General features: G+C 52.1%; 1 protein-coding gene across 3 annotated transcripts; it reads left to right on the top strand.

Moving 5' to 3' along the window:
- The first annotated feature begins 386 nt into the window (after positions 1–386).
- LOC115343183 (aryl hydrocarbon receptor-like) lies at positions 387–27,394 on the top strand. Of its 3 annotated transcripts, none has more exons than XM_030018813.2 (11): positions 387–563; positions 664–851; positions 13,905–14,011; positions 18,317–18,406; positions 19,368–19,491; positions 19,777–19,907; positions 20,737–20,939; positions 21,065–21,174; positions 21,513–21,654; positions 22,362–23,967; positions 25,513–27,394. In XM_030018813.2, exons 1-11 carry the CDS (start codon positions 523–525, stop codon positions 25,666–25,668), a joined length of 2,898 nt encoding a protein of 965 aa, XP_029874673.1. In that variant the 5' UTR covers positions 387–522; the 3' UTR covers positions 25,669–27,394. The 3 variants fall into 3 exon arrangements, with proteins under 3 accessions (XP_029874673.1, XP_029874674.1, XP_029874672.2); XM_030018814.2 differs by having other exon boundaries at positions 399–524; XM_030018812.2 differs by lacking the exons at positions 387–563; positions 664–851 and adding an exon at positions 1,705–2,329.
- The last annotated feature ends 605 nt before the right edge of the window (positions 27,395–27,999 follow it).

Below are 27,999 nucleotides of genomic sequence, written 5' to 3'. Positions count from 1 at the left end.
CCATATCCCATCTCCCCTTCGCTCCCGTCCATTGTTCCCCCATCCCCCCTCACCTTCCAATCCCTCTTCAGCCCCCCTGCATCGCCACTCATCCCCATCCACCCGTCATCCCCCCATATTCCCCCTAACCCCATCCCCCTCACTCCCAGCCACCCAGCATCGCCCCCATATTCTGCCTTAACCCCATCCACCCGTTGTCCCCTGCTCGCCCCCATCCTCACCCCCATCCACCCGTATTCCTCCACATTCCCCCTTGCCCCCATCCACGGGTCATCACCCCCACTCCGCCGCCTCACCTCCCGCTCCCCCTTCAGACCTCACATCCCCCCTCCGCCCCCCCAGCCCCTCCTCTCCCGGGGCGGGGGCGGAGGGAGGCGGGACCGCTCCCGCTCCATCTCCCTGCGGGGAGGCTGAGGGTTTCGCGGCGGAGGCCGCGGCCCGCGCGGGGCTCTGCGGGGACCGCTCCCGCCCCGGGACGCGCTGAGCTCCGGCTCCGGCTCCGGCTCCGGCTCCGGCCCGGCCATGTACGCGGGTCGCAAGCGGAGGAAGCCAGTGCCCCGGGCGTGAGTGGGGGGCGAGGGGAAGGGTCCCGGGGAGGAAGGGAGGGAGGGGGGACACGGCGTGACAAGGACCGGCGCCCGGTAACGCGGCTCTGCCCGGCAGGGTGCGGCCGGGGCCGGCCGAAGGCGGCACCTCCAACCCCTCCAAAAGGCACCGGGAGCGGCTGAACTGGGAGCTGGAGCGGCTGGCGGGGCTGCTGCCCTTCCCCGAGGAGGTGGTGGCCGGGCTGGACAAGCTGTCGGTCCTGCGGCTCAGCGCCGGCTACCTCCGCGCCAAGAGCTTCTTCAGCGGTAAGGGGCATCGCCGGCCGGAGCATCCCTCTGTTTTTTCTCCCCTCCCCCCCCCCCAAAGTGCTTTTTCCCACCCCTTTTTTTTCTTTTTTTTCCCCCTAAGAGTGCTTCCCCCCCCTTTCTAACACCGGATTTTCTTGCTTTGCAATCCCAAACTGCAAAGGCTTCGGGATGCATCGCGCCTGGGCAAAAGCAGAGCTCCCGCTTAGTTGGAATTAGAGGGATGCGGGCAGATGAAGTTGATTTTGTTTGTGGGTTCTGCTGAAGTACAAAATTGAGGTTTAGGCTGAAGGGTTTCAGCGTGAGCCCGGGCTGAGGCTTTGGCAGGCAGAGCTGCGAGGGTGGTGGTGCGTTGTGCAGCCCCGCTGGAAAGTTTCACGATGCAAGTGACTTTTTTTTTTTTCTCATTATAATAGAATAGTGAAATACTCAGTGTGCTGACAATGAATAACAATTACCTGTGATGTGGTTACAGTTTATTTGGGAACCTTTTAAAACAGACCGTGTTAAAGACACGCCTGTATTCCACTGGGCTATAATTGTTGTAATTAATAGGAGACCACAGGAGGATATTTAGGTAGCCCTGGTGAAATAGCAGTGGCTTGAGAATGCTGCATATGACCTCAGAAACACCATGATTTCTCTTTTTAACTCCAAATCATTGAATGCCCCCCTTTTTTTTTTTCTCTCCCTTTTCCATTCTCTTTTAAACCCTGCTTGTAGGATTGGCAAGTGGGGGGAAATGAAAAATGAATGGCCTTGGAGAGGAGTTCTTTGCCTTGCAGCATCAGGTCAATTTGTTTGTTTGACTGTATCGGCTGTGTTTTCTGCACTATTTTTGCCCTGCTAAGGAGCTTTGCTGCATCAGCCTTTGCAATGCTCAACGTGTTGCCCCAATCCCATCGTCTGCAACGATGCTCTGAAGCAGAGGAAGACCAGCATGGTGCTGGTGTTTCTAATGCACGTTTGTTCTTGCATGGGGTGGGAGTCCATGGCGCAGTGCGGGCCTCGCTCATCCCCTGAAACATTAATAATTTAAAGTTCACTGCTTAAAGAATTTATAAAACAGAGGGGTAGTAGCGATTCCTTAAAACGGCGGGTTTGAAATGGCTGGTCTTGTTGCAAAGTGTCACACTAGGAGTTGCTTTGGGGGTTGTCGTCCTTTCCAGGGTGGTTGTGCCCGGACACCATGCAAGCTTGGCTGGGGAACAGCGAGCACAGGATGACTCCGGTGGGGACTGTTCCCCTGCCCAGCGAGTGTCCTGCTAGGGCTGTGTGTCCTGGGGTTTGGCATTCTGTGTGTCCTGGGGTTTGGCATTCCTGCATCCCTGACACGGTGGGTTACTTTGGTTTTGCATTGCGAGAAACTGGGAAATCCCATTCTGAGATTCTCTCTCTTTTTTTTCTTTTTTTCTTTTCTGTCATTATATCTGGTTTGATTTTGTGGTGCCAACTTCCCCCAACTGCTGAGCACATGAGTAAGTCTGAGGTACCTGCCTCTGGTTTAAGGCAGGTCACAGTAATTCAGGTGTGGGAGGGAAGGAGGAAAGCCTCATCCTTTTAGATGCAAATGGTGATTGCAGACTTCCTTGAGTCTCTTCTGCAGCTTTAAAAAAAAAAAAAAAAAATTTAAAAGGAGCTCTGGGCAAGCCCATCTACAAAATCAAATTATTTTAATTTACTTTAGTCCCTTTCAGTGTGAATGCCAGAGTGATGTTGCTCTCTGACAGGCTGTGCTGGAGCTGAAATAAAGTTCAACTTTGGAAGGCTGCTGTTCAAAATACTCTGCTTATTCTTTCCTTGCCCTTCTTCTTTTTGGTCATCTGGATGTTTAGGGTTTTTTGTCCCCCTTGGTCTGTTAGAGAACAGGGTTAGGAGGGGCAGCCAGGGTCTGCCTGCCTGCTGCTGAGCCGGCTGAGCTTGCATGCTCCGACTCCCTCTCAGCATCCTTGGATACGTGAAACGGGATCCCGAGGAGGCTGTTTTAGCTGCTGAATGCTGGCAAGCCCTGTGTGAGATCAGATCAGAAAACGCAAGGAGTTTGGGGTCTTTTTTTTGTTTATTGAGAGCAGCCAGCCCATCCCAGAGCTGTCGGAAGGCAGCTCAGAAACAGGCAGTGCGAACCCTGATATTGACGGGGGAGGAAGAAGGAGCTGGCTTCTCCCTCGCTCAAGTATGTCCCTGCTTGAGCGCTCCCTGAAAGAGGAACAAGGAAAAGCAAGGGCAGAAGTTCGGGTGTGCTGCCATGCCTTGTGAGGAGAACCATCTTTGCAGCATGTCCTCCTGGAGCAGGTCTCAGCTGGTGCCAACGATCACTGACAGCAATTCACCCAGCAGATTTGTGCCAGCTGCTGTTTTTCCAGCCCCCATCTTAAATAATTTTTTGTATGTCTCCTTCTCCTGGCTATTTGAAAATTAATTATTTTTAAATTTTATTTCAGCATCTTGATTTATGCATAGCTGATGTATAGGGAAGTTTATATGGGCTCAAGTGATTAAAAGCAGCTGGGTTCTAGATCTTGGTCCCTGGTAAAGTCTCTGGGAGCTTCTCTTGTTTTGTTTCGGGCTCCCGATCACCTTCTGGCCACATGATAAATTCTTCAAAATGCAGAGCAGGCTTCACAGCCCTTGTTAAACACGTACTTGTGTGTACATTGCAGAGGCTGATCTGCACAGGTCAGGGTGGATTGACTGAGCTGTGCGGTGGAAGCAAACCTGCTATTTGGCTGTTGGTGATAGCTGAGATATGGCGTGCAAGAAGCATCTGTGCGTGCTTTTATCTGAATGGTGGAGTTTTGAACGTTGGTTTGGGGAGGTATTGCAGGAGGTGTTTGATTTTTAAAAAGATATGTTTTTCCTTTATGCATGACGATTTTTATATTTTATATGGCCCCAAGTGAAACTGTCCCTGCTCCCTTTCTGCCTCTCTGGGACCACTACTGAAGTTAGGTGACAGAAATCAGAGGATTTAAGGCTGCTCAGTGTTTTGTTGTTTAATCTCTGGAGTGGTTTAGAGATTATCAAACATTGTCTTTGTTAAGAAGGATTATTCATGTAAACAAACATTTTCTTAGGCTGACGTGCTGAGTACTGGGTTGGGTGTCTCTGCTGTGAAACCCCTGATGCCAGGTGGTGGGCTTCTGCAGGTCTTTGGAATTCCAAAGGACAAGAGCATCCATGTGTGTGTTTGTCTATTAATTCTGTTCCTTTTTCACGGTCTGGCAAATCTTTCCAGTTTAACAAAGTGGGAAGCAGTTTAGTTGCCATGTGTGTTCAGCGTCTGTCATGGTTTAACCCCAGCCGGCAACTAAGCCCCATGCAGCCACTCGCTCACTCCCCTCTGGTGAGATGGGGGAGATAATCGGAAGGGTAAAAGTGAGAAAACTCGTGGGCTGAGATAAAGACAGTTTAATAGGGAAAGCAAAAGCTGCGTGCACAAGCAAAGCAAAACAAGGAATTCATTTACCACTTCCCATCAGCAGGCAGGGGTTCAGCCATCTCCAGGAAAGCAGGGCTCCATCACACGTAACGGTGACTTGGGAAAACAAATGTCATAAATCTAAATGTCCCCCCTTCCTCCTTCTTCCCCCAGCTTTATATGCTGAGCATGATGTCATATGGTGTGGGATATCCCTTTGGGGTCAGCTGTCCCGGCTGTGTCCCCTCCCAACCTCTTGTGCACCCTCAGCCCACTCACTGGTGGGGTGGGGTGAGAAGCAGAAATGGCCTTGATGCTGTCTAAGCACTGCTCAGCGATAACGAAACCATCTTTGTATTATCAACACTGCTTTCAGCACAAATCCAAAACACAGCCCCATACTAGCTACTGTGAAGAAAATTAACTCTATCCCAGCCAAAACCAGCAGAGCATCTCTGGGGAAGGAGGATTCTGGGCCATGATGGCTCTTGGCCATGGTCTGCTCCTGGCAGGAGCACTGCTTTTTGCCTTGTATAGCAATAATGATATAAGATTGTTTAGACAAGTGTTGGGCTGCAAGTTGTGTGGACAGGCGTCCTGATGTCAGACACGAGGTTCTCTCTGATTTTGACAATCAGAAGGACACTCTGGCACCCAGGACATAGAGCAGAGAAGTGACTGGGATTGCAGAGTGCCCACCCTGGGACAGCAGATTTTCCTGTGGCCCAGCGCAGGGCCGACAAGGATGGTGGGGAGCCAGCTGTGCCACCAGCAAGCACACCCCAGCGTGCCAGGTTTGATCCGTGGTGGGGTGGAAGAGACTTCTCTTGGGATGGAGCAGCACTGCTGTCCTCTGCGTGATGCCCAGGTGCCTTTCTTTTACCCTGTTGCCTGGCTTTGCAGCTGAAAGTGTATACAAATACTTTCTGTCCATGGGAATGCTGCTTACCATGACGGAGGTGAACTTAGGTGGGAGAGCAGGGCCATGTGGGAGGACTTGAGATGTCCCACCAGGGAGGTGGACTCCAGTGAGGATCCCAGCCCTGCCCTTGCCACATCCCATCCTGCTGAGTAAAGCGGTGCTGACCTGAACCCAGCACTGTTAGCCTGGAGCAGGAGGACCGAAAGAAGCTGAAATTGGCTTCCAAATCGAGGGTCCTATCCAAATGTCAGTGCAAGCTGACTTCTATCTTCTCCTTTCCTATCCAGGTCTCTTTCCTTCTACAACAGTCCCCCCAAATGTCTTCTTTCTTTATTCCCCCTTGGTGAGACAAATATTTTTTATTCTCATTCACCATCTTAATCTTCCTCCCTGCTCTGCAAGAGGCTCTTCCAGTGCACATGGCTCAGTAGAGGTGGGAGCATGCTGCAGGGCTGCCGCTGCCCAGAGGAGCCAGGCGCGGTGGTCTGCCTCTCCCCTGAGCCCCCTCTTCTCTCCCCTCTGATGCTGAGGACCGTCCTTGGAGTGGTGCAGCAAAGCCAAGCTGCCGAGCAGCCTCTCTCCTGCCATCCTGCCGGGGTCTGCACAGCATGTCATACCAGATGAGTGATGGCAGCTTAGCTTGGCGGTGCCTGGCGGGCTGCTCCCCTCTAATCCCTCCCCATTCCTCCTCTTGATGCCAGGGCCCAGCAAATGCTGCTGGCTTTTGGGGGGGTCCCCGTTTCTTCTGCTTCCCTTGCCTTCTGGAAAGGGGGAGAGAAGAAGGGAAGATGCTCCAGGGGAAAGTTTTTCACTAGGTCTCACCCTGCCTGGTGATTTGTTAGCAAAAAAGGAAGATGCCTCAAAGGCACTTTGTTGTGTGGCTGTCGGATAACTTCTGTGTTGCCTGGTCCGCTTAAACGCCTGTTGGGACATCAATTGGCAGACCTCAAAACGGGCAAGGGCTCAGTTTGGAGAAGTATCTCTCAACCGTTTGTTTCTGCAGTGTGCTGGGAAGGTCATCCAAGCTGCGGTTCTCATCGTACAGCAAGCCTGGCCCTTGGGCATTCACTTGCCCTTGGGGGCTAGCTCAGTGTCCCCAGGGGGTCCTGTGCCTGTCACAGACCTGTGCCCGCGTGGCTCTGTTCCCAGGTGCCTGCACACTGGGGCTTTGCCAGGATTCTGCTGTCACCTGAACTGATCTCAGTTGGGCTTTCACGGGCTTGTGCTGTTTCGGAGAGCTACAACGCAGCATGGCTTTTCCAGCTGTTCCCAGGGAGGAGGCAGCACCGGGTGGCACACTGCCTGGTACGCTGCCGTTTGCTCATTTGGCTTGAGCTGGTTGCTCTGGCACCGATGTTCAGCAATTGACCTGCAGCCTTCATTTCATGGGATTTATCTCGAGGCTTTGAATCAAGTGTAGGGTTTATAAACTGTAGGAAGAGGGATAAGAAAAGCTCGGTCAGTGGTGCCAAGAGGTGCATGTTGGAACCCTGCTGCTGAGCCTTGCTGCAAGCCAGAAATGGGCTAACTGTGCTTCAAAATGGGGCTCCTTGGAGATGTAGGTGCACCTCTGCCTGTGTGCAGCATCCTACCTGGAGAGCTGGGCTTGCCAGCAGCCAAGGCACAGCCTCTGGGCAGCTCAGATGCATCGCTGACTGGGAGGAGAGGAGGCAAATACCCTGGCATGTATTGTGGCATTAGAAATTTTTGGATCAAGACGGATTATCAGCAGCACAGTCTGTCATCATGGATCAGAGGGTAGATGTAGCCTTCATTTTGGGCTGTATGTGGTTTTGAGCTATGCATGGTATGTTTTATATGGAAGGTTAGTGTCGTGTATCCAAAACCTAAGCAGTTTGCCTCTCCCACGTGTTTTTAAAAAAATAACTCTCCTGCAGGTGTTGAGGGTTGGGGGTTTTCCTGGAGTTCTCTTAAAATTTTAGGTGGCATCTGTAGGATCAATGTGCAGCCTCAGGGCTGAGCCTAACCCTTTAAACTATGGTACGAATGCAGACAGTGATTGCCAGAGCTGTGATGGCCCAAAAAGTGCCTAAGCTGCTCCCTGGCAGTCGGGTTAGACTGGAAAAGCACTTTAAATTACATAGTTATTATAGACCATATAACTGTGCCCCTGAAACCTCTGCTTAGGGGTGAGGGCATGAGACTGGGACTTGTGTTTATTGATGTGCGGTTGTTTAGAGATGACTAAGGTTGCTCGTTTGTTCACTTCATCTGCTCTCCCACCTTATGAGCTGTTTGGCCACATACTGCAGACAGCTGTAGCAATAAAGCCTAAGGGATGGTTTAAGAAAACAAAGCCTAGTCCTGTGATCACCCTGATCTCTTAATTGCCTAGGTAATAAGCTGGCCTTGGAAGAGCAATTTAAGCTGGGAAAGTCTTGTGACTTCCCTTAGGTAGGCAGTTTTCCTGCTGCATGCTTTCCTTGCCAAGTATTTCTCCCTGGCTCTCATGAGGGTAGCTGGTAGGAAGCTGTCAGAGGTCCCTGGGGTCTCCGCTGGGCTGTTGGTGGCTGCCTGCTCCTCTTCCTACAAGCAACTGGGGTCTTTCAAGGCTCCTTCAAACACAAGCACGGGAGCAGAGCTGGCAAGAAACTCCAGGTTAAGGTTTTGGGCTGGGATGATGCACACCTAAAGCTCCTGGGGGACCAGTGGTGGGAGCAGGAGGGTTCAAACAGCTATTCTGCTGCAAGAAGAAGGAAAAGCCTGGCAGGTCCTTGTCATCTTTGTCCTTGTTTAAACCTCTGCACGTGCTTCTCCCTTTGAGATCCACATGCCTTTGGTGACGCAACAGAAAACTACATGTAGTCAAGGCCTCCTTGCTTTTGGAAGTGCAATTAGATCTTTTAACAGGACATCCATTATTCACCACACATGTTCACGGAAGGTGGTGTATCCGCACCATTCAGGCAAGGGATAAATAATTAATCTATTTAATGAAATTTGTGTCAATGGGAAGCTGTGGCAGATATTATGAAATGATAAGTAAAACCATTGTATCCATTATGAAGGGAAACTCAAGAAGTATTTGCCAGTTGCTAGAAAACGAGCTCCATACAGCTCAGTGGTGAGAAACGAACTGATGGTTCAGCAAACCAGGGAGGAGACGGCTCTGCTGCCCAGTTTCAGCAAACTCTGCCTGCTTCTCTCGCTATTTCTGTGATGCTCTTTCCTTCTAACGCATTTCAAACACTCTATATCAAAGGAGCTGCTGGCTACATCCTGCGAGTCTTCCATATGTGTGGAAGTGTAATAATTTTGCATTGGCTAGGAAGAGCCCAGTTCATGCTCAACAAGGAAAAAAAAAATCCCAGAATAGGATATACTTTACTAAGTGCGTGTTCCTGTTCTTTGCTTCTAAAATAGTTGGAGACATGTAAGCTTGCTGTGAAACATGTGGATTAAATGACAGAGCAATGATCAGATTTGGCATGTTGACAGTGTAGATGCTGTTGGAGAAGCCAGAGAGGAGGTTGCGGTGCTTTGCCTGCCTTCACAACATCAATTTAGGTTTCCACTGGTTTAAGCATGTCACTCAGGAAGGCATTTGGGCCAAATTTTTCTCCCTTAGCACCACACCGTTGTTCTCTGCATTGCACACTCCTCCTGAGCCATGGCTGTGTCACCTGCTGGGTTCCCACCAGTGGAAATGAAAGCTCTTATGCTGGTTTCACTGGAGTGTTGCAGAATTCATGTGTCATGATAGAGGGAGGGAGCTGGGATCTTCCTTGGCTTTTTTGGGTGGACACACTTGCTCTCGTGGGTGGATGTGGCATATTTTGGAGGATCTCCCCAGCAGTGCCACTGGGCAATGCAAGTTATTGTTAGCAGGAGGAGACTCTCCCAAACCAAGGGAGGAGGGAGATGGGTAATGTCTGATATGGGTGACCTGGGGCTGCTGTGGTAGGGAAGGGAACTCACCTGCTCCTGTGCTGCCAGCGGGTTGTGGCAGGCGTTGCCTGCCTCCTACATGGAACCCATGTGAGCTCATCAGCAAAACCTTTTTCTTATGGTGGGGGAACCCCTTTAGTTAGTTAGTTAGTTAGTTATTTTAAAAGGAAAATAGCATTCTGACTGGGGGGAAACCACTTTTCTGTTTAAATGACCCTTCTTTATTAAAAAATGAAACAACATCAGTTTATTCAAAAGAAACCTGAAGAGCTTTTTTTCTAAATTTCCAATATTTTGTTTCTTCATTGCAATAAAGTGCAGGAAAACAATTTTGAGGGGTTATTTAATGTGAGGGTGTGTGTACCAAGCAGCAGAGCTGCAGGTCCCTCTGCCCGTTGGTATCTTGGAGCTGGAGAGGTGAGTGGGAAAGGAAGATATGGAGGTAACTCACAGTAAAGTTTTTATTCCCACGTGAGTGGGAGACCTGCTTTTCAGGGTATTGGCACAAATGACACAAAGAAAGAGGTGGATAGAAGGCAATTTCATTAATAAATAAATCAGCCAATCTCTTCTTCCCCATAGAGTGACCAATACACACTAGGGCATTGAGCCCTACAGCAGAATGCTTGCAGGGAGCACCATTACGAAAACTCCTCTTCTCTCTCCCCTGCCAAGACCTGCTCACGCTAATAATTGCTATGCAGATGTCCCCACCATCACTTGCAGCTGGGTTCAGTGTTTTCTCCCCTACTTTAAATGACACCAGCAGTGGTGGGGAGACATGACCCCTCGCTGCTCTTGAAGAGCCATGAAGCAGTTGGGTTTCCTTCTGCCGCTTTTCCTGCATCAGTGCCTGGAGTGGGTGTGGGACTGAGTCGTCTCCTTTTCCTCCTTCACAGTCAGCGGCTGATGTGAAATTCTGCTCCCACTTGGAGGTTTTGCCATGTGGAGGGAAGGGGGCTGGGAGATATCCTCTCAAAAATGTTAATACCCGCTTGTTGGTGCAGAGGTTTCTCAGGTCTGCAAAGCCCTGGCAGGTTCAGGAGTTCACTGGCAAACCTGGTAGGCGGCGAGGTGTCCCTTCAGCATCACGTGAAACAGCTTCCCAGGCTGGGCGCTGCGGGAAGCGCTGTCCTGGAGTTGGAGGGAGGAAACCCACCCCTGTTGGCCCCCCAGCCCTCCTGCTCCTGGGGGGTGACAGCACAGGGCCAGGCAGCAGAGACCTGGTGAGCGACGTGGGCACCTGTGCGAGAGGACCACCATGGTGCAGAAAGCATCCTCCTCTTGTGGGGAGGGAGATGGGGGCAGGAAGCTCGTTCCTCAGAGATGGGGCCAGGCAGGGAGAGATTTTTCTTCCTCTGGGCTAAAAGGCTTTTTGTGGCAAAATAGCCTGAGGGTCCTGGCAGAAGCTTTTTTTTTTTTTTTTTTTTTTCCTTTGAAGAAATAACAGGAAAAATGTGCAAGCCTTGCCAACTTCTCTCTCCTCACCTTCCTCCTTCCACAGCTGGCAGTGGCAAAGGTGATGCTGTGGCTGAAGTGAGGGAGCCCAGGAAAAGCCACTTCTCTCTCTTTTTTTTTTTTTTCTTCCCCCCTGCAAATTCCTGTCCCCAGTTACACAGTGAGGGTGAAGACTGCACCCTATCTCCCTGTCCAACGTGAAGGCAAGTGCCATGTTGGGAAGGCCACATTTCCCCTGGTGCTGAGCTTGCCCCGTTCCTGCCTTGCCTTTCCCCGGGGTAGCCGGGCAGGCGGGGAGGATGCTGCAGCGGCTCTCCGGCTCGTCTCCGCTCTGTCAGGCTGATGCGCTGCGACAGTTCTGCTGAATTGCTGACCCAAGGGGCTGCGCGGGGCTATTTATGGAGAGACAAAGCCAGGGGACACCAGGAGGGAGGCCAGACTTAGATGTCCGCAGCCAAGAGCAGGTCATCTTTGGGGTTCCTTAGGTGGCTTGGATGGAAAATGCGCTGTTTGTTGAAGGTCATGGGAAAACCCCCACGGGGATTCTGATTTATGTGATAGCAGCCCCTCAGCCCCGGTGGTTCGATCCTGTTTGCAGGAGTAGGCTGGATTTGGTGGCAGGCATCTGGATGGAGGACAGCGGGCCATCCTCTGATTTTAACTTGTGTTTCCTCTGGCCCCGCAGCTTAGGAGCAGCCCAGATGCTGATAGCAAAGTCTATTTTTAGGCAGCGGTTGTGATCAAGTTTTCCTTTTGCGGGGAAATATCAAACCATTAAACCAGAGCTCTGAGTAGAGGGCAGCACCCTTTAGCTGCTCTTCTATCATTCAGGTTTATTTTTGTCTCGCACCTCCAGTGCAGCAGTCTGGGAGCTAGCAGAGGAGGACTGAAGATCTTTAATAATTCATAGCTCCTACATTTTTCTCCCAGGAATCAGAAAAGCAAGTTGCTGGAAGGGCGCTGCCAGAAACCTGCTCCATCCACACCACAGGACCCTGCCTGGGTGTTGCGGCCGCCGTGCTTGCACGCTGCTCTGCCCGATGGCCTACCCGTGCCTGGGACCTTGCGCAGGCTTGTTGGGCTCTGACCCAGGCCGGGGACCCCGGGCAGTCCCTTCCCGGGGCAGCAGTGCTCTCAGCAGGACGGCGTTCAGGGTAGGGGAGCAGTTGGGACGCGGCAGCGTGTGCGTGCTCGGGAGTGACCTGCTGTTGTACAAACACGTGCCGTAACCTTAATCCCGGTGTTCAAACAGGTCCTGAAATAATCTATGCAGGCTGAGCCCAAGAAGAATTTCCTAGACCTCCCAGAAGCAGGGGGTTTGCTGCCATATCAGGTGTTTTTCTTTTAATTAAAAGCAATATTAGAACTGGGAAATGCTTTGCATTTGGTTGTGGAGCAGAGTCGATCTTTGGGATGGTCCTGTGTCTGGTGGAAGAACATTTTGTCCCCAAAGCCTTACATGCGTACTGGTGAGGCTCTCCAGACAGCATCCTTCCTTGTTTCCACCCACCTGCAAGCCAATGCTTGGCAAATGCCCGCTGAGGATGCAGAGGAATTTGGGATGGAAGGTGAGCCCTGGCAGTGGAAGGTGGGGGGGGGCTTTGCTTATGTGCTTGCCTTCCCAGCAGAGAAATGCTGATAGATGGGGGGACTGCACGTTGGAGGCCAAACCAGTCCCTCTGCTTGTGGCTGCCCTGTGAACACGGGCGCTGCTGGGTTCAGCTTCAGACTTCGTGGTCCTGGGAGGCTCAGAGATGCATCTGGAGCATCCACCTTTCGCAGCAGCTGGGAAGCTGCTCACCTGCGAGCTTCTGCAATGTAGGTGCTGAGGTCCTTCAGGATCTGCTCCACGTGGATGGAAGAGCTAAGTTTCAGCAGCTGCTTTGGCAAATCACAGGGCCGAGCATTACAGAGCCTGGTTTCATTTACGCGCTGGTGGCTGGTGCCTTGTGCCTTCTGACTTGCTGCTCTGTCTCGGCTCGCGTCTTTGCTCCCGCTGACAGCTTTATGGGGTGTTGAATTACTTCCAGGGTCCACTTGATGCTCTTGTTGCGTCTGAGCGTGGCAGCTCCTTGGCACATGTAGCACAGGAGCTGGGAAAGGCAAATTCAAAAGAGCTTTTGCTCTCTCTGAGCAGGAGCAAGGGAGTGCACCAGGCAGGCTGCAGTGGTAGCTACTGCTGGTGCCTTGCACCTTTCCTCCCAGGTACTGGTGTATCAGCAGCCAAATGCCATCCTTTGTCCTCACGGTGCTTGCAAGAAGCTTCCTGGCTTTGCTGCAGTCTCCACTGTCTCTTGGACAGGCCTGCTGTGCACAGGCTTGTTGTCATCTTACTCTTTAAATATTATCCACCCTAAATTACCCCCAGGATTCGTTCTCTCGGGGAGTATAGTACAAAATTTACAGACACATCTTTCAGTTAAACTGAGCGACGAATTTCCTCATCTGTATTTATTGTGCATCGATCACTATTAGTTTGCCTGTGATCTCGGGTGTCTGTGTTTGTATTCATGTGTGTGTTTTTCCATGTTGTTTTTCTCCCACTGTGAGCTGTGGCTTGCCTTAATTTGATTGAATAAACCCGCTATGTTGCTGAACTGTAACGAGACATCGTTGACTGGGCTATCTGGATTGTACCCTTCAAAATGGCATGTTCCTTATCCTGGAAGAGTGGGGTTTGCTGCAATGCCTTTTGAGTAGAGCAGACTTTTGCTGCTGTTGGTCCGCTGTCCTTTGCAAAGTCAGGGCATGCATGAGCTGATCCGTTCTAGTTCAGCATCACAAAGAAATGTTGGGTGCAGTGACTTCCCCAGCAAGAGCAGAGCTGCTGCCATGCTCCGAGAGCCAGCGGGGTGTGCATGGTGTGGCACCAAGGCCTAGCCCTTGCTGTTTGCAAGTAGTGGTGTGAGGCATTAACTCTGTGTCCGGATTGGGACTGGCGACCTCCATGGTTTCTATTGCTAAATGAAAAGACAGATTTCCAGCTGGTGAACTCACTAAACATGTCCTTTTGTGCTACTGGTTGCAGGTAACCGCTGGTAAACACAGGACCTGATAGGTGTTCTGCTGATGCCTATCTGCTTTAATGATCCCTGGCTTTAACTGTTCTTTACTTGTAGGTCGTTAAAGGACAGGGCGGGGGGAAGTTGAGGGTATTGGGCGGGGGCGAAATGTCCTGTTAAAATCAACTCTTTTGAGGGGTGGAGGAAAGAGCTGACTACATCACAGCTTCCCCTGGCACAGCATTGTCTACCTTTGCAGCCAGGTCCACATTTTGGACGTTCGTGGCGGTGGCTTGCATGCATTACTGCAGCACACAACAGTCCCTTCCCTTTGCTTTGTGCAGTTGCTCTAAAGAATCATGGTGCCAAAGAAGCGGAGAGGGACGAAGACTGCGACAATGGACCAGCTATGGACTCGGCAGCGGTACCGGAGGGTGAGCTGCTTCTGCAGGTTAGTGCTCCTTGCTGGACACCTCTCCCTGGCAGATGCCTTCAAAGGATTTTTGTCTTGTCCCCTTTCCAGCTCCTTTGAATTTTACCCAAAGAGCAGGCTGTTTTGTTATTGATTGCAGGATGTTTTGGTGAAGCAGTGATTTCACGTGGTGTAGCTCATGATGCTTCTGACTGAGCAGAGGTTTAAGACCTCTTCAGGTCCTTGGGGCAGAAACTATGTTGCTTCTTCCCTCCTTTTCCCATCCTTCCTGGAGAAAATTGCCATCTGTAAATTGTCTGTGTGTAAGAAACCATCCATCTTGGTGGAAGCAGGGCTGAATTTCTGAGCACAGAGATTCAGCTCTTCTGCTTCTCTGACCTCTTCTAAATGGGCCATAGGTGTAACTTGGGAGCCAAGCACAGCAAGATGTTTTGAGTGTGGTTTTCAGCATAGGCACACTGGTCCCAACTCGGGTATGGTGTCCAAACACTGGTGAAAACAGGGAAGAAAATGTCGTGGAAGTCTTCCCTGATTTTCCGGCAGTGTTGCATGACACTGAGTACATAGATAGGTGCTGATGGGCCATATGCTCAGCCCATATACACAGGGTACGTGGATTTATCCTGGGAGCTCTGCGAGAGGCATATAGTTGGCTCCTTTGGTGATGCTGGAGGCAACGCTGGTGATGCTGCGGCATGGTTGGGCTGAGCCTGCTGCTTCCATGGTTTATTCAGAGACGCCAGGAGGTGACCTTCTGTCTACAAACTGTGCACGGTGAATAGGAAGAGGTCAGGCTCCAGCAGCGCGAGGTCCTGTGAGGACACAGGTCTCCCCTTCCCTCCCTGCCTGGCACCCAGGCACAGGCTGCAGCGCTGTGCCCTGCCTGGCTGTCATCCAGAGCAGGGTGAGCATGCTGGTCAGCCCCAGCTCCGATCCAAAAGCTCGCTCAGCAGTAAGTATAATTACTGTCTTGCTTGAGAGTTGGGGAGCCAGGATCTCAGTGTCTAGTGAGAGAAATGCTAAAGCCAGGCTGGTTAATAACCAAAACCCTGAGGCTTTTCTACTGTGCATGTAACAAAACCGTGCTCAGCAGGGCTTGCTGGGGATTGATGTCCTGCTCATCAGCTCCTCCCAGAGTTTGATTCCACCCTTTTAGAGGTACAAAGCTGGGTGTTAAAAGCTCTGGGTTTAGATTTGGCTCTCCCAGGTATCCCTCTGTGTGATGCTGGATGTGGCAGGGGCCCAGAACTTGCCTCTGTGCCCCAAGGAAATGCTCCTACATGTTTATAAAACTACTTCCACCTGATCTGTCACCTTTGATGTCCAAACTTCCTTTGTCTCGTCTCTTGGTCCACCCTGATTCTTCCCTTCCCCTCCTCTAATTTTCCAGCCTTACATTTTTTGGTCTGTCCTTTTCCACCAAGGCTCTCTCCAGCAGCAAGCTCAGCAGAGGAAGGTATCTTAAACTGAAGTTAAGCAAGAAAATCCCTCTAAAGGGGCCAAGGCCTTAGCAAGGCTGAGAACTGCGTGGACCACCTCTGCCCAGGTGCACAGTGCTGCAAGTACACATTGCTGGCTGCAGGGTATTAAATCTGCCTGCTGGTCAGTGCAGTTGGGGAAGGACAGAGTGCTGAAAGATGTTGCTTGCTCCCGCTGCGGCAGAGCAATGCCTCCGAAGCTCCTCAAAGGGTTAAAGTGCATTTGGCAGCACTAATTAACCTCTGCAGCAGATTCCCACACACTGAGATCAACCCCAGTAAATAGAGAGAGTGTTTGTGCCCAGAATAAAGGGAAGGAGAGGGGGGAGAAACACCGACCTGGACAATGAAACAGGAGTTGGCAGCAACAATAGCTGGACTTGGCTGAGACTACACGCTAGACCCTAATTAATCCTGATGTCTATACATTACGAAGCGGTGGAAGCAGGCCAGGGCTGGCTACTGTGGCTTCCCTGCCTCAGGTTAGTGGTACAGGATGGTTTTGGCTCTGGACAGCCATAGGGCTTCTGGGGTGCATGCTGCAGGAGGACCCCTGCCTTCTAGAAGGCTCCTGCTTTGAGCTGGCAGGAGTGTCCTGTTGCCCCCAGGGAGGGGTGGCCAGGTGGTTCTGTCATGGCAGTGAAAGCTGTTCGGCTTCTGGGGAGCTAAACTGGTGATTTTCTTGGGTTTTCGTGGCCTTTTTGCTCTTAGGCAGCACCATGGGCTTGCAGGTGTTGACTGGAAGTCTATCAGGATCATGTCAGAGCTGGGGAAACTGAGTCGCAGAGTGTTGCCTACCACTCGGGGTCAAGGGGAGACTCCTGTGGGCCTGCTCCCAGCCCTGGCAAGGTGATGACAAGGTCTTCAAAGCACTGGGGTCTGTGCCACCAAGGCTTGCTCCCCATGGTTGGCAAAGGTTGGTGCAGTGCTTGCATGGCTACAGCACTTAGGGGTGCTCCCCTGGATCCTACCAGTGCCTGTGTTAGCAATGTTCTTTCGTGTATCAGCTCCTGCTGGGTGCCAGAGAGCAGGGATGAAAAGCCAGGGCTCCTGGGACAGCAGCTGCACTCCCAAACTGGTAGGAAAGCTCCTCTGCAACTTCTAATCTTCACGGACCTCCAGGTGCAAAGAACACTAGCAGCCAGCACCCTGGTCCCTTCTCCTGTGTCCTGTCCTGCCAGCCCTGGGGCTGCTGGCTCAGAGAAAACACCCAAATTCCTTCCCAAATTTGTTAGGCTGGTGGGAGTGAGCCCCTCTTGAGGAAGACGGAGGCTCTGAGCAGCTCAGCCCATTCCTGCTGGGAAATGCAGTGCTCCCTTGGACGATGACTTTGCAGTCCTGGAGCTCGAGGAGAGGATGGAAGGGTCAGTGAACTGTAAAATATGTAAGTTGTGTAACATTAAAAATGCATCGGAAACTTCAGATTGATGGCTGCATTTGCTATTTTCTGTGGGGAAGGCTTAGTGCTTCAAACCTGCACGGGTGAAGCAGCTTGAGTATTTATTTTGTGAAAACCGAGCACAGCGTTCAGCCTGTTTGGATGGAGGGCATGCATGAACGAGCACGTGCTCCAGGACGGGCTGTTAGCATTGTGTAAATCTGTACACCACACAGAGATCGAGCTCCAGAGGAAGAGGAGCGTGGCTGGGAGCGTCTTGTGGCTAACGTGGCCATGGTCCTTCTCCAGGCCTCTCTTCTTGCACCTGGGGTGGACAGGAGGGATGCAAACAAGGCCAGGAGCTGGGCAGGTTTCTCCCAAACCAACAGGAGTATCCCCATCCACATGGGCCAGGCAGCAGCAGGGAGTGCCCAGCCAAGGCTGGCAGCACTCAGTGATCTGCGGTGGGTTTGCTCTCCATTGAACATCCCCCAGCCTTTCCAGCCTCACGCTATTCTAAGCCACACATGGCTGCCAAGACCCTCCTGGGCTGTGGGGATGATGGGAACTACATGAGCGGAGCCACCCAGGTAGATGCGGGTCAACATTAAATGCAGCCGACATGAAATGCTGTTCTGATTCAAGGTTGTCAGAAAGGCTTGTTTCCGCCAGAATATCAGAATGGACCAGTTCCTGATGGTGTCCGGTTTCGTTCTGCAAAGAGTTCTGAGATTTTTATTTGCTCTTCACATAGGATGAGTATAAATGTCCAAGTCTGAGTCTGAGTGAACGCTTCCAGGATGGAAGCAAAGTTTTCCATCAGTTTGGATTAGGATACGCTTGGGCAGCTGCATGGAAGAGCTACATGACCTCAGAGAAACCCAGCAGAAGGTACCGTCTGTTTTCTCGGTGAGCACAGCTCTGCTGATATTGATCCCCATTTTCCTCCAGCCAGCCTTCAGTTGGTGAGGTTTACTCAAGCAAGGCAGAGTGGAGGAAAATCTGAGAATGAGCTGCAGGCCTTGACCTCTGATAGGTAAAGCAGATTCATCAGGTCTGCGAAAACCTGTTTTTTTAGGTGCATGTTCTCTGGCACCATGGCAAGGTACGTGCATAGAGGCAATTGCAAGGATGGAGGTCTCTGGTGCTGTTCCTGTCCTGCAGAAAGGGTATGAAACCAAGAAGCTGCTTGAACAGTGCACTGGAGGATTTGGTGAGAGCCAGGGCAGTACCCAGTGTTATGACAGTGAGATGCCATTGGGAAGGGTTTTCTTTCCTTCCAGGGCTTCCTGTGCTTTGTCTCCTGCCCTACACCTTTCTCTTGGTGGGGGAGTGGCTCAGCTGCCTGCTAGCTGGGACCAGCCAGGACTTGGGTGACTAGTGTCCAAGCAGAATGGAACTCACCGTCCTGCTAGAAAAGGGTGATGTGAGCGTGGTGTGTACCTGCTGATCTCCCCTCTCCCCTAGGCACTCAATGGCTTTGTGCTGGTGGTGACATCGGAAGGACTGATATTTTACTCCTCGCATACAATTCAGGACTATCTTGGATTTCACCAGGTTGGTGGAACACCTCTGTCTTGCTGTGGTGGGTTTGCAGAGTAGATTTTTCCTTGGTGGTGAATAGCCCCAAGTTCCCTGTAGGGAGGAAGCTCTGCAGGGATCACAGGGTCTTGGGGGCCTACATGGGGCTTTTCCTTGGTCTTGTGAATTTGGAACTCATGTTGCCAGACATGGTCATTGGGAGGTATCAAAGCAACTTTACTACCCCACAGATGCTTTCCACCAGCCACACTGACAGGCTATGAAGTTCAAGGCCCAGTTATGTAATGCCATGGTGAGATGTCTGGGGTTCCCTGCCTTTGGGCACTCGCTCCTCTGGGTGACCCCTGGTAAATCCCATAAGGCTGCAGTGCTTTGTGGTTATCTGGGCACCCAGGTAACCTGGAAGGCACTAGGTCAGATTTACAGAGAAGTGCGACTTACCTACAGTCCTTTAGTTACTGTGATTTGGTGTTGCCCCCACACAGGTGGCTTTCCCCAAAATCTGGGATAGATGAGGATTGTCCACCTTGGCAGAGGGAGCAAGTCCTGGAGCAGATGCCTTGTTCTCTTGGGAACAGTGTAGGAATGGGGTGGCTTTGCTACTGTTTTGTTCCCAAACCCATGTTTTCATCTCATCCCATAAGTCAGCACTAGGATTTTGAAGGACACCATGCTACAGGGACGAGCGTGTCGGAGGGGGAGCTGTATTGCTGATGCTAGTGGCTTTTTAGGATGGGGGGGAGGTCTGGCCCAACATGGGCAAGGGGTCCTTAGAGCCAGATGTGCTGTCTGTTCCCACCAGCATCAGCTCTGGTGGAAGGTGTCCAACCTCATTCAGCCAGGGACCTAGTTGAGCACCAGGGAAATTGGCTAAGATATGGCCAGTTCGGGCTGTGACAGGCTGTTTCCAGGTGGGACGTGAAAACTGGCGCCTGGGGACAAGCTGCAGAACTCACGCATTGCTTTTTTCCTCTAGACGGATGTCATGCACCAGAGTGTCTTTGAGCTGATCCACACTGAGGACCAGCAGGAATTCAGACGCAACCTCCACTGGGCCCTCAACCCACCCCACGCTCCAGAGGGGGAGCCTTCTCCAGAAGGTAAACGCAGGCTGGGAGCCAGGCATCCTGGTTGGCATGAGATGTGTAGCTCCCCACTTATGCCGGGGAGCCCAGCTCCCTGCCACCGCATGCATGGGGCTTGCGTCCTTGTGGCTCAAGCCATGGCTTCATCCAAACATTGTGGCTTTCCCCAAGTTTCTGTTGCTGTACTCTGCAAACTGCTGCAGTGCCTGATGCTGGGGACCTCCAGCCTTTTCTAGGGACCTCCAACCCTTGCTGGGGGGGATCTTTGCTTGCTCCTCTCTTAGTCGCTCTCTCCCACAGTGGGGAAGAGTCTCAGCTCTTCTGCTGTCGCCTACAAGCCGGATCAGCTGCCCCCAGAAAACTCCTCCTTTCTGGAAAGGAGCTTTGTGTGCCGTTTTCGCTGCCTCCTGGATAATTCCTCCGGCTTCCTGGTGAGTACAGACCCACGCTGTGACCTCCACAGCAGGAGGGGTGCAGGCTCACCCCCAGGGGTTCGTGCCACTGCTGAAGCATAAAAGTTGGCCTTGAAAGACCCAGTGCTCCTTTCTGCCGTGTGCAGCACTTGCCTGTCTCAACAAGGAGATATTTCTGCTATTTTTCATAGGTTTGGTCTGTACCTACAACCTCTCTGTGTGGGTTTTGTTCCTCTCCTCTCAGAGATGCTGGATCTTAAACAAAAGTGCTTTTCCTTCACACGTTCTGCTAGGATTTTGTGTTAAAGGCATGTCTTTAAGACCAAGTAGGTTGCGTTCATCCTTCCTCCTCTCTGCTGCAAGTTAATGGGGTTCTTCATAATCACAGGTGTAACAATCCTGTTTCTCCTTCTCATCCCACTTTAGTCTGGAAACTCAACACAAAGACTCCTGACTGCCCCTTGTTTAGATGAAATACTATGATCCCTGATGGGCCTGTGATATAGCTCAGTTAATGCACGAGCTGCTTTGCATTTTATGCGATGCTCTGATGCAACTGCAGCATGTGCTCGGTCCTGCAGCCGCTGTGTGTCTGAGCCCTGGGACGGCAGTGAGTGGCTGCAGGGGGAGAAAGCAGTGAGCTGCTGCTGCAGGGAGCTCAGTGTAGCATCCCTTTGATCCTCCATCTTATTTTAGTGGGGAGCACTGGAGTCGCAAGGGTCAAGTCATGAGGAATTGCTTGCATCAAGTCTGCAGCGAGATGGCTTGCTTTTTGTGCAGCTTTCCTCCCTCTCTTCTCTCTCCATCCAATTTTCTGTGTGACACTGAACTTTTCTTCTCTTCCCAGGCTTTAAACCTTCAAGGCAGGCTGAAATTCCTTCATGGGCAGAACAAAAGGTCTGAAGATGGGTCTGCACTGCCACCCCAGCTGGCTCTCTTCGCTATCTCCACCCCCTTGCAGCCCCCGTCCATCCTGCAGATCCGAACCAAGAACATGATCTTCAGGACGAAGCACAAGCTGGACTTCACCCCCTTGGCGTGCGATGCCAAGTAAGCAGCAGAGCTGATTTGAGGGGTGACACTGCAAACTTCCAGCGTGCCATTCCATACTCTGCCTGGGTGATGTCCCACCCTGGCTCTGCCTCTGAGCTGCGTGCATTCTCGGTCTCCCACAGGGGGAAGATCGTTTTGGGCTACACCGAGGCAGAGCTGCGGATGTGTGGCACTGGCTACCAGTTCGTCCACGCTGCCGACATGCTGTACTGTGCCGAGAACCACGTCAGGAGTAAGAGTCCCTTCTCTGGTTGCTTGTGCCCACCTCTGAGGCTGATGAGTGGGCTGGGACTATGGGCAGCTCTGTTGGCTGCCATGTCGAGCCTGGCAGCTCTTTCCCATAGGATGCTTTGCTTTATGCTTTGCTGTGATGCTTTTGTCACTGCAGGGAGCTTGGGGTGGAGTGTAGTGAGGGGTATTTAGCTGGGATGGTGTCCCCTGTGTGTGCCAGCCGTGCTACTGCTGTGACTCTACCTGCTTATCCCAGCTGGAAACAGCAGCATCACCGGAGGCAGCCCTGCCGCTGGTGATGTGCTGACAGCCCTCAGCATGTGTGCTTCCTCCCGGCAGTGATGAAGACGGGTGAGAGCGGCCTGACAGTCTTCCGCTTGCTGACGAAGGAGAATCGCTGGAAGTGGGTGCAGGCCAATGCGCGGCTCGTCTACAAGAACGGCAAGCCCGAGTACATCATTGTCACACAGAGACCCCTTGTGTAAGTGCTATCTGGGTACAGCCCAGGCTGGGATGGGGACAGGCTGGCTTTTTCCATCCATGTGGGCTCTGGGATGCCCTGAGCAGGGTAGGATGTTTGATTCGTCATTGCTTCTTGTGCCTTGTAAAGGAGCAACCATAGGATACTGTGCTTTGATGCTGTTCAGCCACATTCCCCTCTGCAAGGCCACCCTGCAAGTATGGGAGCATGCTGAGCAGTGCCCTGCACCTCGCATCCCCGCTCCGGTATCCTGGGCACTGGTCCAGACTTACCCTGGGGAGACTGGTGGCCGCTCTCCAGCTGCTGTAGGGACACGTGGGTGCAGGAACAGCAAGGACCTCAGATGTGGCTGGCATATGGCAGCAGCCAGACATCCCTGTCCTAAGGGGTGGCTGCAGCATAGATGAGCAGAGCAAAGGTGTGACTTCTGTCTGGCAGAGCTCTGTTACCCTTTGCACTTTAAGTATCCTCTTGGTTATGCTGAAGATGTGTGTTTTTATGTGTGTGTATATATAAAAATGTGTGTGTGTGTATTTGTATGTAAATGCATACATATATGTGTATGTGTGTGGTTCTGCTTGGTACATGCATGCTGATCATAGCAAAGGGGCTTTGGCTTGCAGGAATCACAATTATCCATTGCAGAAGCATTTTGCAGGGTGTGTTTGTGCACATGCAAGCTGCAGTCTCCTCTTCCTGCCCTGCAGAGATGAAGAAGGAGGAGAGCACCTTCGGAAACGGTCCATGCATCTTCCCTTTACCTTTGCTACAGGAGAGGCGCTCTTATACCAAAGCGCTTACCCTCTCCCGGGCTTCCCTGACCCTTTCCAGAGCAAAGGGAAAACCAGCAAGTCCAAGAAGATCTCCCACAGCCATGGAGTGCGATCCCAGAAGAATGGTATTGACCCAAGTTCTCTGCTGGGTGCTGTGATGCGACAGGACAAGGCGGTGTATGCCTCCCATCCAGCTCCTGCACCTAACCACTCCTTCAGCAGCAGTTTTGTGGACCAACTCAAAGATGTGTCCTTGCTGGATGCAGGAAGAGATGCCTGGAGTATGGGTGCTGCTCCTGTTTCTTCAAGGGGGGACCAGCTCAAAGAGGAGCTGGTGGATTTGCAGCAGGAGGATCCTCTCTTGGCCACCCTGGACTCACTCTCAATTAAGAGTGATGAGAGGTGTTCCAACAACGAGCTCTTCAGTGCGCTGGAGGGCCTGGGGTTGAACGCTGAGGACCTGGAGCTCCTGCTGCTGGATGAGAAAATGGTGATGGTCAATATGGACCCTGACCACAACCAGTTCCTGAATAACTGCCTCACCAGCAACAAGATTCTCTCCTATATCCACACCACTCTGGTGAACAAGCACGAGGGAGGACAACAGGTCTGTCCCCTGCCAGGTACATCCCCGAGCCCATGTGGAGACACCACTACGTGCCAGGACCCTGCAGATTATGAGGACTCGCAGTACCTGCCCCAGCACGTGGTGCAGCCCAGCGTTGCCCCGGGCCAGCTCCCTGCTCCGCTGTGGGAACAGCCCCTCCATGCTGTGCTGGGGCAGCCAACTCTGCTGCTGCCGGAGCCAGCCAAGGAGGAAGAGCTGTCCGATGGCTCGCAGTGGAGGCCAGCCGGGGAGGAGGGTCTGCTCCGCTTCCTCCAGCCGGCGCGGGGCACCCCATGGGACAAGGCGCCCAGCTTACCCCCAGGAGCTCCCTGCCCACAGGTGCCACCCAGGGCTCGGCAGCTGGAGGGTGACTTCCCAGCCATGCATCCCACCCAAGAGGATGCTCACCTGTCCTTCTCCCTGCCCAGCCAATGCCAGGGCTGTGTGGGACCACCCAGCCAGCTGAAACACCGTCACTTGCTGGTTAATGGGTTGTGTGGCCACAGCCCTGACTCTGCTCCACACGTCCTTCCCAGCAGCAGCTCCAGCCCATGGCAGGACTATGTTTCCCCACTCCTGGGGTCCCCAGCTCAGCCTGGTTTTTACAGCATCAGCCAAGACTTGATCTCCCAGCACCAGGGCTGCTTGGGTCCAGGGCCTGGCACACCAACGGTACACTTTAACCTGAATGGATTTTGCAGCATGGAAACTGTGGGCAGTGGGGGGTCCCAGGAAGAGATGGCTCCATACCCCAGTTTTTTCCCCCCCTCCTCATACCAGCTTATTCCTGAGAAGCAGCTGAGCCCTGTTCCCTCCATGCCCCAGCACCCTTTTCCGAGCTCGGCTGCAGGGTGCTTCGGGAGCATTGGCAGCCCGCTGGAGACTCCCTATGGGACGTACACCTCTGCACTGAGCCAGGAGAGCAGGCACAGGGTAAGGGCCTTTCTCTGCTCTCATGCTCAGTATTTTCTGTGCTGGTATTTCCTGGGGGTCTCAGCACAGGGAGGCACACACTGTCTGGTTGGTAGACAGGTATCGATTTGCTCTAGCTGGTGCATGGCCAGAAAGGAAGACTTGAGGAGCTTTTCTTTGCACCAAGGGTTGAAGAGCAAAAGAACAGAATGTGTGTTTCTCCCTTTAGAAGGTGGCTGTCTCTGGGTCTGATTTCCATATGGTTTGTTTAATTGCCATTTCTGTACAGGGAGTAATTCCAACCATGCACTGGTAAGCTTTGATGGGTGGTAGAAAGCATGTGCGAGATGAAGATCTTCTGTACCGTAAGGTCTTTCCTTTATGGAAGTGTCCCCTAGCCTGTGCACAACCCCTATTGAGAGCCCATCTGGCTGCTGCTAGCCCTCCGGCATCACAAGGTGAGGTCTGCAGCATTGAATCTGTGTCACAGTGCCCTTCAGGGCTGTCCTCGCAACTGACTCCTCTGGGATTGGGGCCAACACCCCAAACTGGGGCTGCTTGGGGAGGTCGTAGGGAGTGAAAGATGCCTGGCCCTTTCCCCTCTCCCTGATGCAGATGCCATGCATGTCTGTGAGGACCATCGACTTTCTGGGCTGGGGCTGGTAGCATGGAGAGCTGGTCTAGGTCCTGGAGGAGCCTATCTCTGCAGTGATGCTTCCCCAGCCCATGGCTCCACTAGGCAGGGTGAGATGTCTAGGGCGGGTCTGTCCTGCCTCCCTGCTTACCCAGCCCTGCCCTGGCGATTACTGTCCACAGGGCAGCTTGTTCCTCGGTGCCAGATAACATCTGCTACTGGAAGGGTGCCCTGCTGTCTCACAGGGATCTCTGTGTTAACCTCTGGGGCCATCAGATGCTGATAAAGCATCTTCTGCTTCTTCCTGAAGGCCATACCCTGCACCTCGGTCCTCCCATTCTCCATCTCCTCCAACTCGATACATCAGGCACATTCTAGCTGTGTTGAAGAGCTTGATTCTAGTCCGGCCTAGGGGTTTGGGAGCTTGTAGGACCAGTGAAGAACAGCCCTGACACATCTCTTGAGCTTGGTGGCCACCTCTTGTGGCTGGCATGTTTTTGGCTTTCCAGGAGGAGTGCAACAAGGGTGCAAGACCCAGGTGCTTGCTTCAGATGCAGTCCAGGTGCCTGTGATTTACAGATGGGTTTCATGAGTGAGCTGCAGGGCTGTGATTACCTGGTCAGGCTTTGCAAAGGTCAAATAGCAGGTCAGTAGGTGAAAATTAGTGCCAGCTGAAGAGGTTGGATGCACTTGCCCTCTGTGTGCTTTCAGCCTCTTGTCAATGAAGTGACGGGTTGGCATTTGCAAGAGAGGACCTGGGGGAGAGTGTGGGGATGTGTATGGGGTCACTGCTAACCCCCTGTACCACCGGGGGTGGTAGAGCAGGAGCAGACCTGCTCCCCCTCCTGCCAGCCTCCACTGGGCATCAGCCCGACCAGTACTAGTAAAACACTGCAAAATGCCTCAACACTGTTTTCTCTCTTTTCTTCTAGCCTGAAAGCAGCTGTGTTTTGCCCAGCTCTCCCATGGGACTTTCTGGAGACCACCCGATGCTGGGGGGGAGCCTGGCTCCCCCCTGCCAGCCGCACCCCCGGGCAGAAGCACTGCCAGATCACCCTCATGCCTCCAGCGGTGACTTCTGTCTCTAGGAGAGAAAGACTGGAATGGACAAAGCAGGACTATTCCCAGGGGAAGGAGCTTCCTTCAAGTTGCAGATAACAAACCTTCCCCCTGCCACACATGTCCTGCCATTGCCCTTGATGTTGGTTGCTTTGGCTCAGCTGGGGTTTTTTTTCTTTTTTTTTCTTTCTTTTTTTTTTTCATCAACTTCCCACAGTCCTGCTCCTGCCGAGGCTCCATGTGCTGGTCCCATGGAGGTGTCCCTGGCCTGTGTAGGGCAGTAGCAGGTAGGAGAGCTGGCGGGCAGATTTTCCCAGGGCACAGGAAGAAGCTGGGCTGTGATGTGGGTCAGCCAGCACGTGCAGCCTCGTCTTTATCGCATGGTGTTCAAGAGTTGTGTGGCTCTTGGTCAGTTGGAGGATCTCAGAGCACATTTGTCACTTGCTGTCTCTCATCCTACCCACCCAACCTCCTTGCTCTTGTTTCCCTAGTGGGGTGAGTGTCTGCCCATCCTGCCTGCACATCGTACTGAGAGTCAATTTTGAAAAGTTTGGGCCTTTTATGGTTGCTGCTGTCTTTAAATGGCATTCGGAGACGAACTGCTGCTCTGGAAACAAAAAAAGGATTGCTCTCTATTACTAGCCAGGCTGCTGTGTTGAAGGTGTGATGTTTGTGTGGCAAATCCCACACTTTGCCGTGAAGCCAGGGAGCAAGTTCTCCATCATGCTAGTCTTTGCAGTTCTGGTGTTAACTGAGTGCATTTTTTGGTGTGTTTTGCCAGGCTTCTGGAAACCCAGGCTGTTTCCATGGCTGTCACTTGGCTCCCATGGTTCAGTAGTCCCTGACAATGTCTGGGCAAGGCAGCCCTTGCCCCAAAGGACAAGCGGGTTTCTGATGGCTAACATCCTCCAGCTTCACCAAAGCTTTGCAATTACATGCATGATCCAACACAGATGCAAGACTTGTGTGTCCAAAAAAAAAGACAGGAAAAGTTTTCACCTCTGGTATTAGATTTCCTGCCATCCCAGCCAGGCACCTGTGGCTGTGACCACGTTGTACAGGTATTGCCTGTTTTATAAAGAAAGTGAACCCTGACTTCTGTTCTTGTGTTGCACTGGTCCTTCCTCACCCCAGGTTTCCCTGTGTCCCTGGTGTTCCCATTTGTTAGGATACAGATTAGAGCTCCTGTAGGGAACACCCTGGGTTTTGCTGTATGTGACGTGCCCAGGTTGGCTGATAAAAAGTTTTTCTCCTGGGTGATGGGGTCTGAAGTACCTGGATGGGCAGCAGGGGTCATTCCCAAATAGCAGGAGCAGGTTGGTGTATAAGCCGTAACTTGCATCTGTGCCTAAAAAGATTGCAGATAAGTAGTAGAGCTGCCTAACCTAAGGAGATTTCAGATTTACTGTAAAAAAAAAAAAAGTTTTCAGTAAGATAAAAAAATAAGTATAATGATACTTAATTTTAAGTACTGATAGAGTGATATTTTCCCACAGAAAATAAATACAGCCCATATGTTTGTATATAACATGAGTTGACAGATTTATTTTTATGCCACTCCAGTGGAGGAAAAAAACCTCTTACCTTCCCAAAGTAGCATCCTATGGAATGGAACAAAGAGGCTGTTCAAAAGATCAGAAATACAGCAACCCTTTAGGAAACCTGACAAAGCATCATCCCTCCTCCTGTGTGTCTGGCTTCGGTTTCATGTGAACTTTCTAGCCTTTTCATTTCAATAAATGGTTTTGGACATCAGCCCCTGATATCTCCCTGGTTGTGTGTCTGTTCCCTGTCTCAAGCCTATCAGGTCTTGGCTGGCTGCAGTGTTGGAGCCCAGGTCTTGCCACTGGCGACCTGGGACAGCAGCCGCATGTCAGGCAGGCAGGCAGGCAGTGCTCACCCTTGCATGATGGAGGCAGTTGCAAGCTGTGCCATCGAGGTGGTTAAAAGACCTTCTGTGCATTTCCCCCACCAGAGGAAGGCAGAGCCCCTCGAAGGCTCCTACAAAGGAGCTTTCTCAGTTGTACATGCTTTTCCTTGTTCCTGGGAGTACACCTGGGTCGTGCGGTGGAGAGAGCCCAGCCTGGGCACCTTTGTCTGCTGCCTTTGGTGAACAGCTGAGGTTTACAGGGCTGGAGAAGGGGGCAGGTGAGCTTCCATGTGAGTTTGGTGTGCAGTCTGGCTTGGGCACTAGGCTCTGGCTCCTGCCAGCCCTGCCTGTAAGAAGCCCTCTGCTCAGGGAGATTCAAGCTGCTTCTGGGTGATGCTCAGCCCTCAGAGAAGAAAATTTCCTCCATGCACAATTGCTCTTGGTTCAGTCCTGTTGTCCCATCTAATGCTGGGGATTGCCACGTGCGGGA

This window comes from Aquila chrysaetos, chromosome 6, assembly GCF_900496995.4.
Source record: "Aquila chrysaetos chrysaetos chromosome 6, bAquChr1.4, whole genome shotgun sequence".
Taxonomy (NCBI): domain Eukaryota; kingdom Metazoa; phylum Chordata; class Aves; order Accipitriformes; family Accipitridae; genus Aquila; species Aquila chrysaetos.
This window is presented reverse-complemented; position numbering and strand designations above follow the sequence as displayed.

Excerpts from the sequence above, each read along its gene's own strand:
- LOC115343183 (XM_030018812.2), top strand. The coding sequence starts at position 2,041 with ATGCAAGCTTGGCTGGGGAACAGCGAGCACAGGATGACTCCGGTGGGG. Across the intron at positions 14,012-18,316 it reads AGGGTGAGCTGCTTCTGCAG|GCACTCAATGGCTTTGTGCT; the intron begins GTTAGTGCTCCT and ends CCTCTCCCCTAG. Across the intron at positions 19,908-20,736 it reads ATAATTCCTCCGGCTTCCTG|GCTTTAAACCTTCAAGGCAG; the intron begins GTGAGTACAGAC and ends TTCTCTTCCCAG.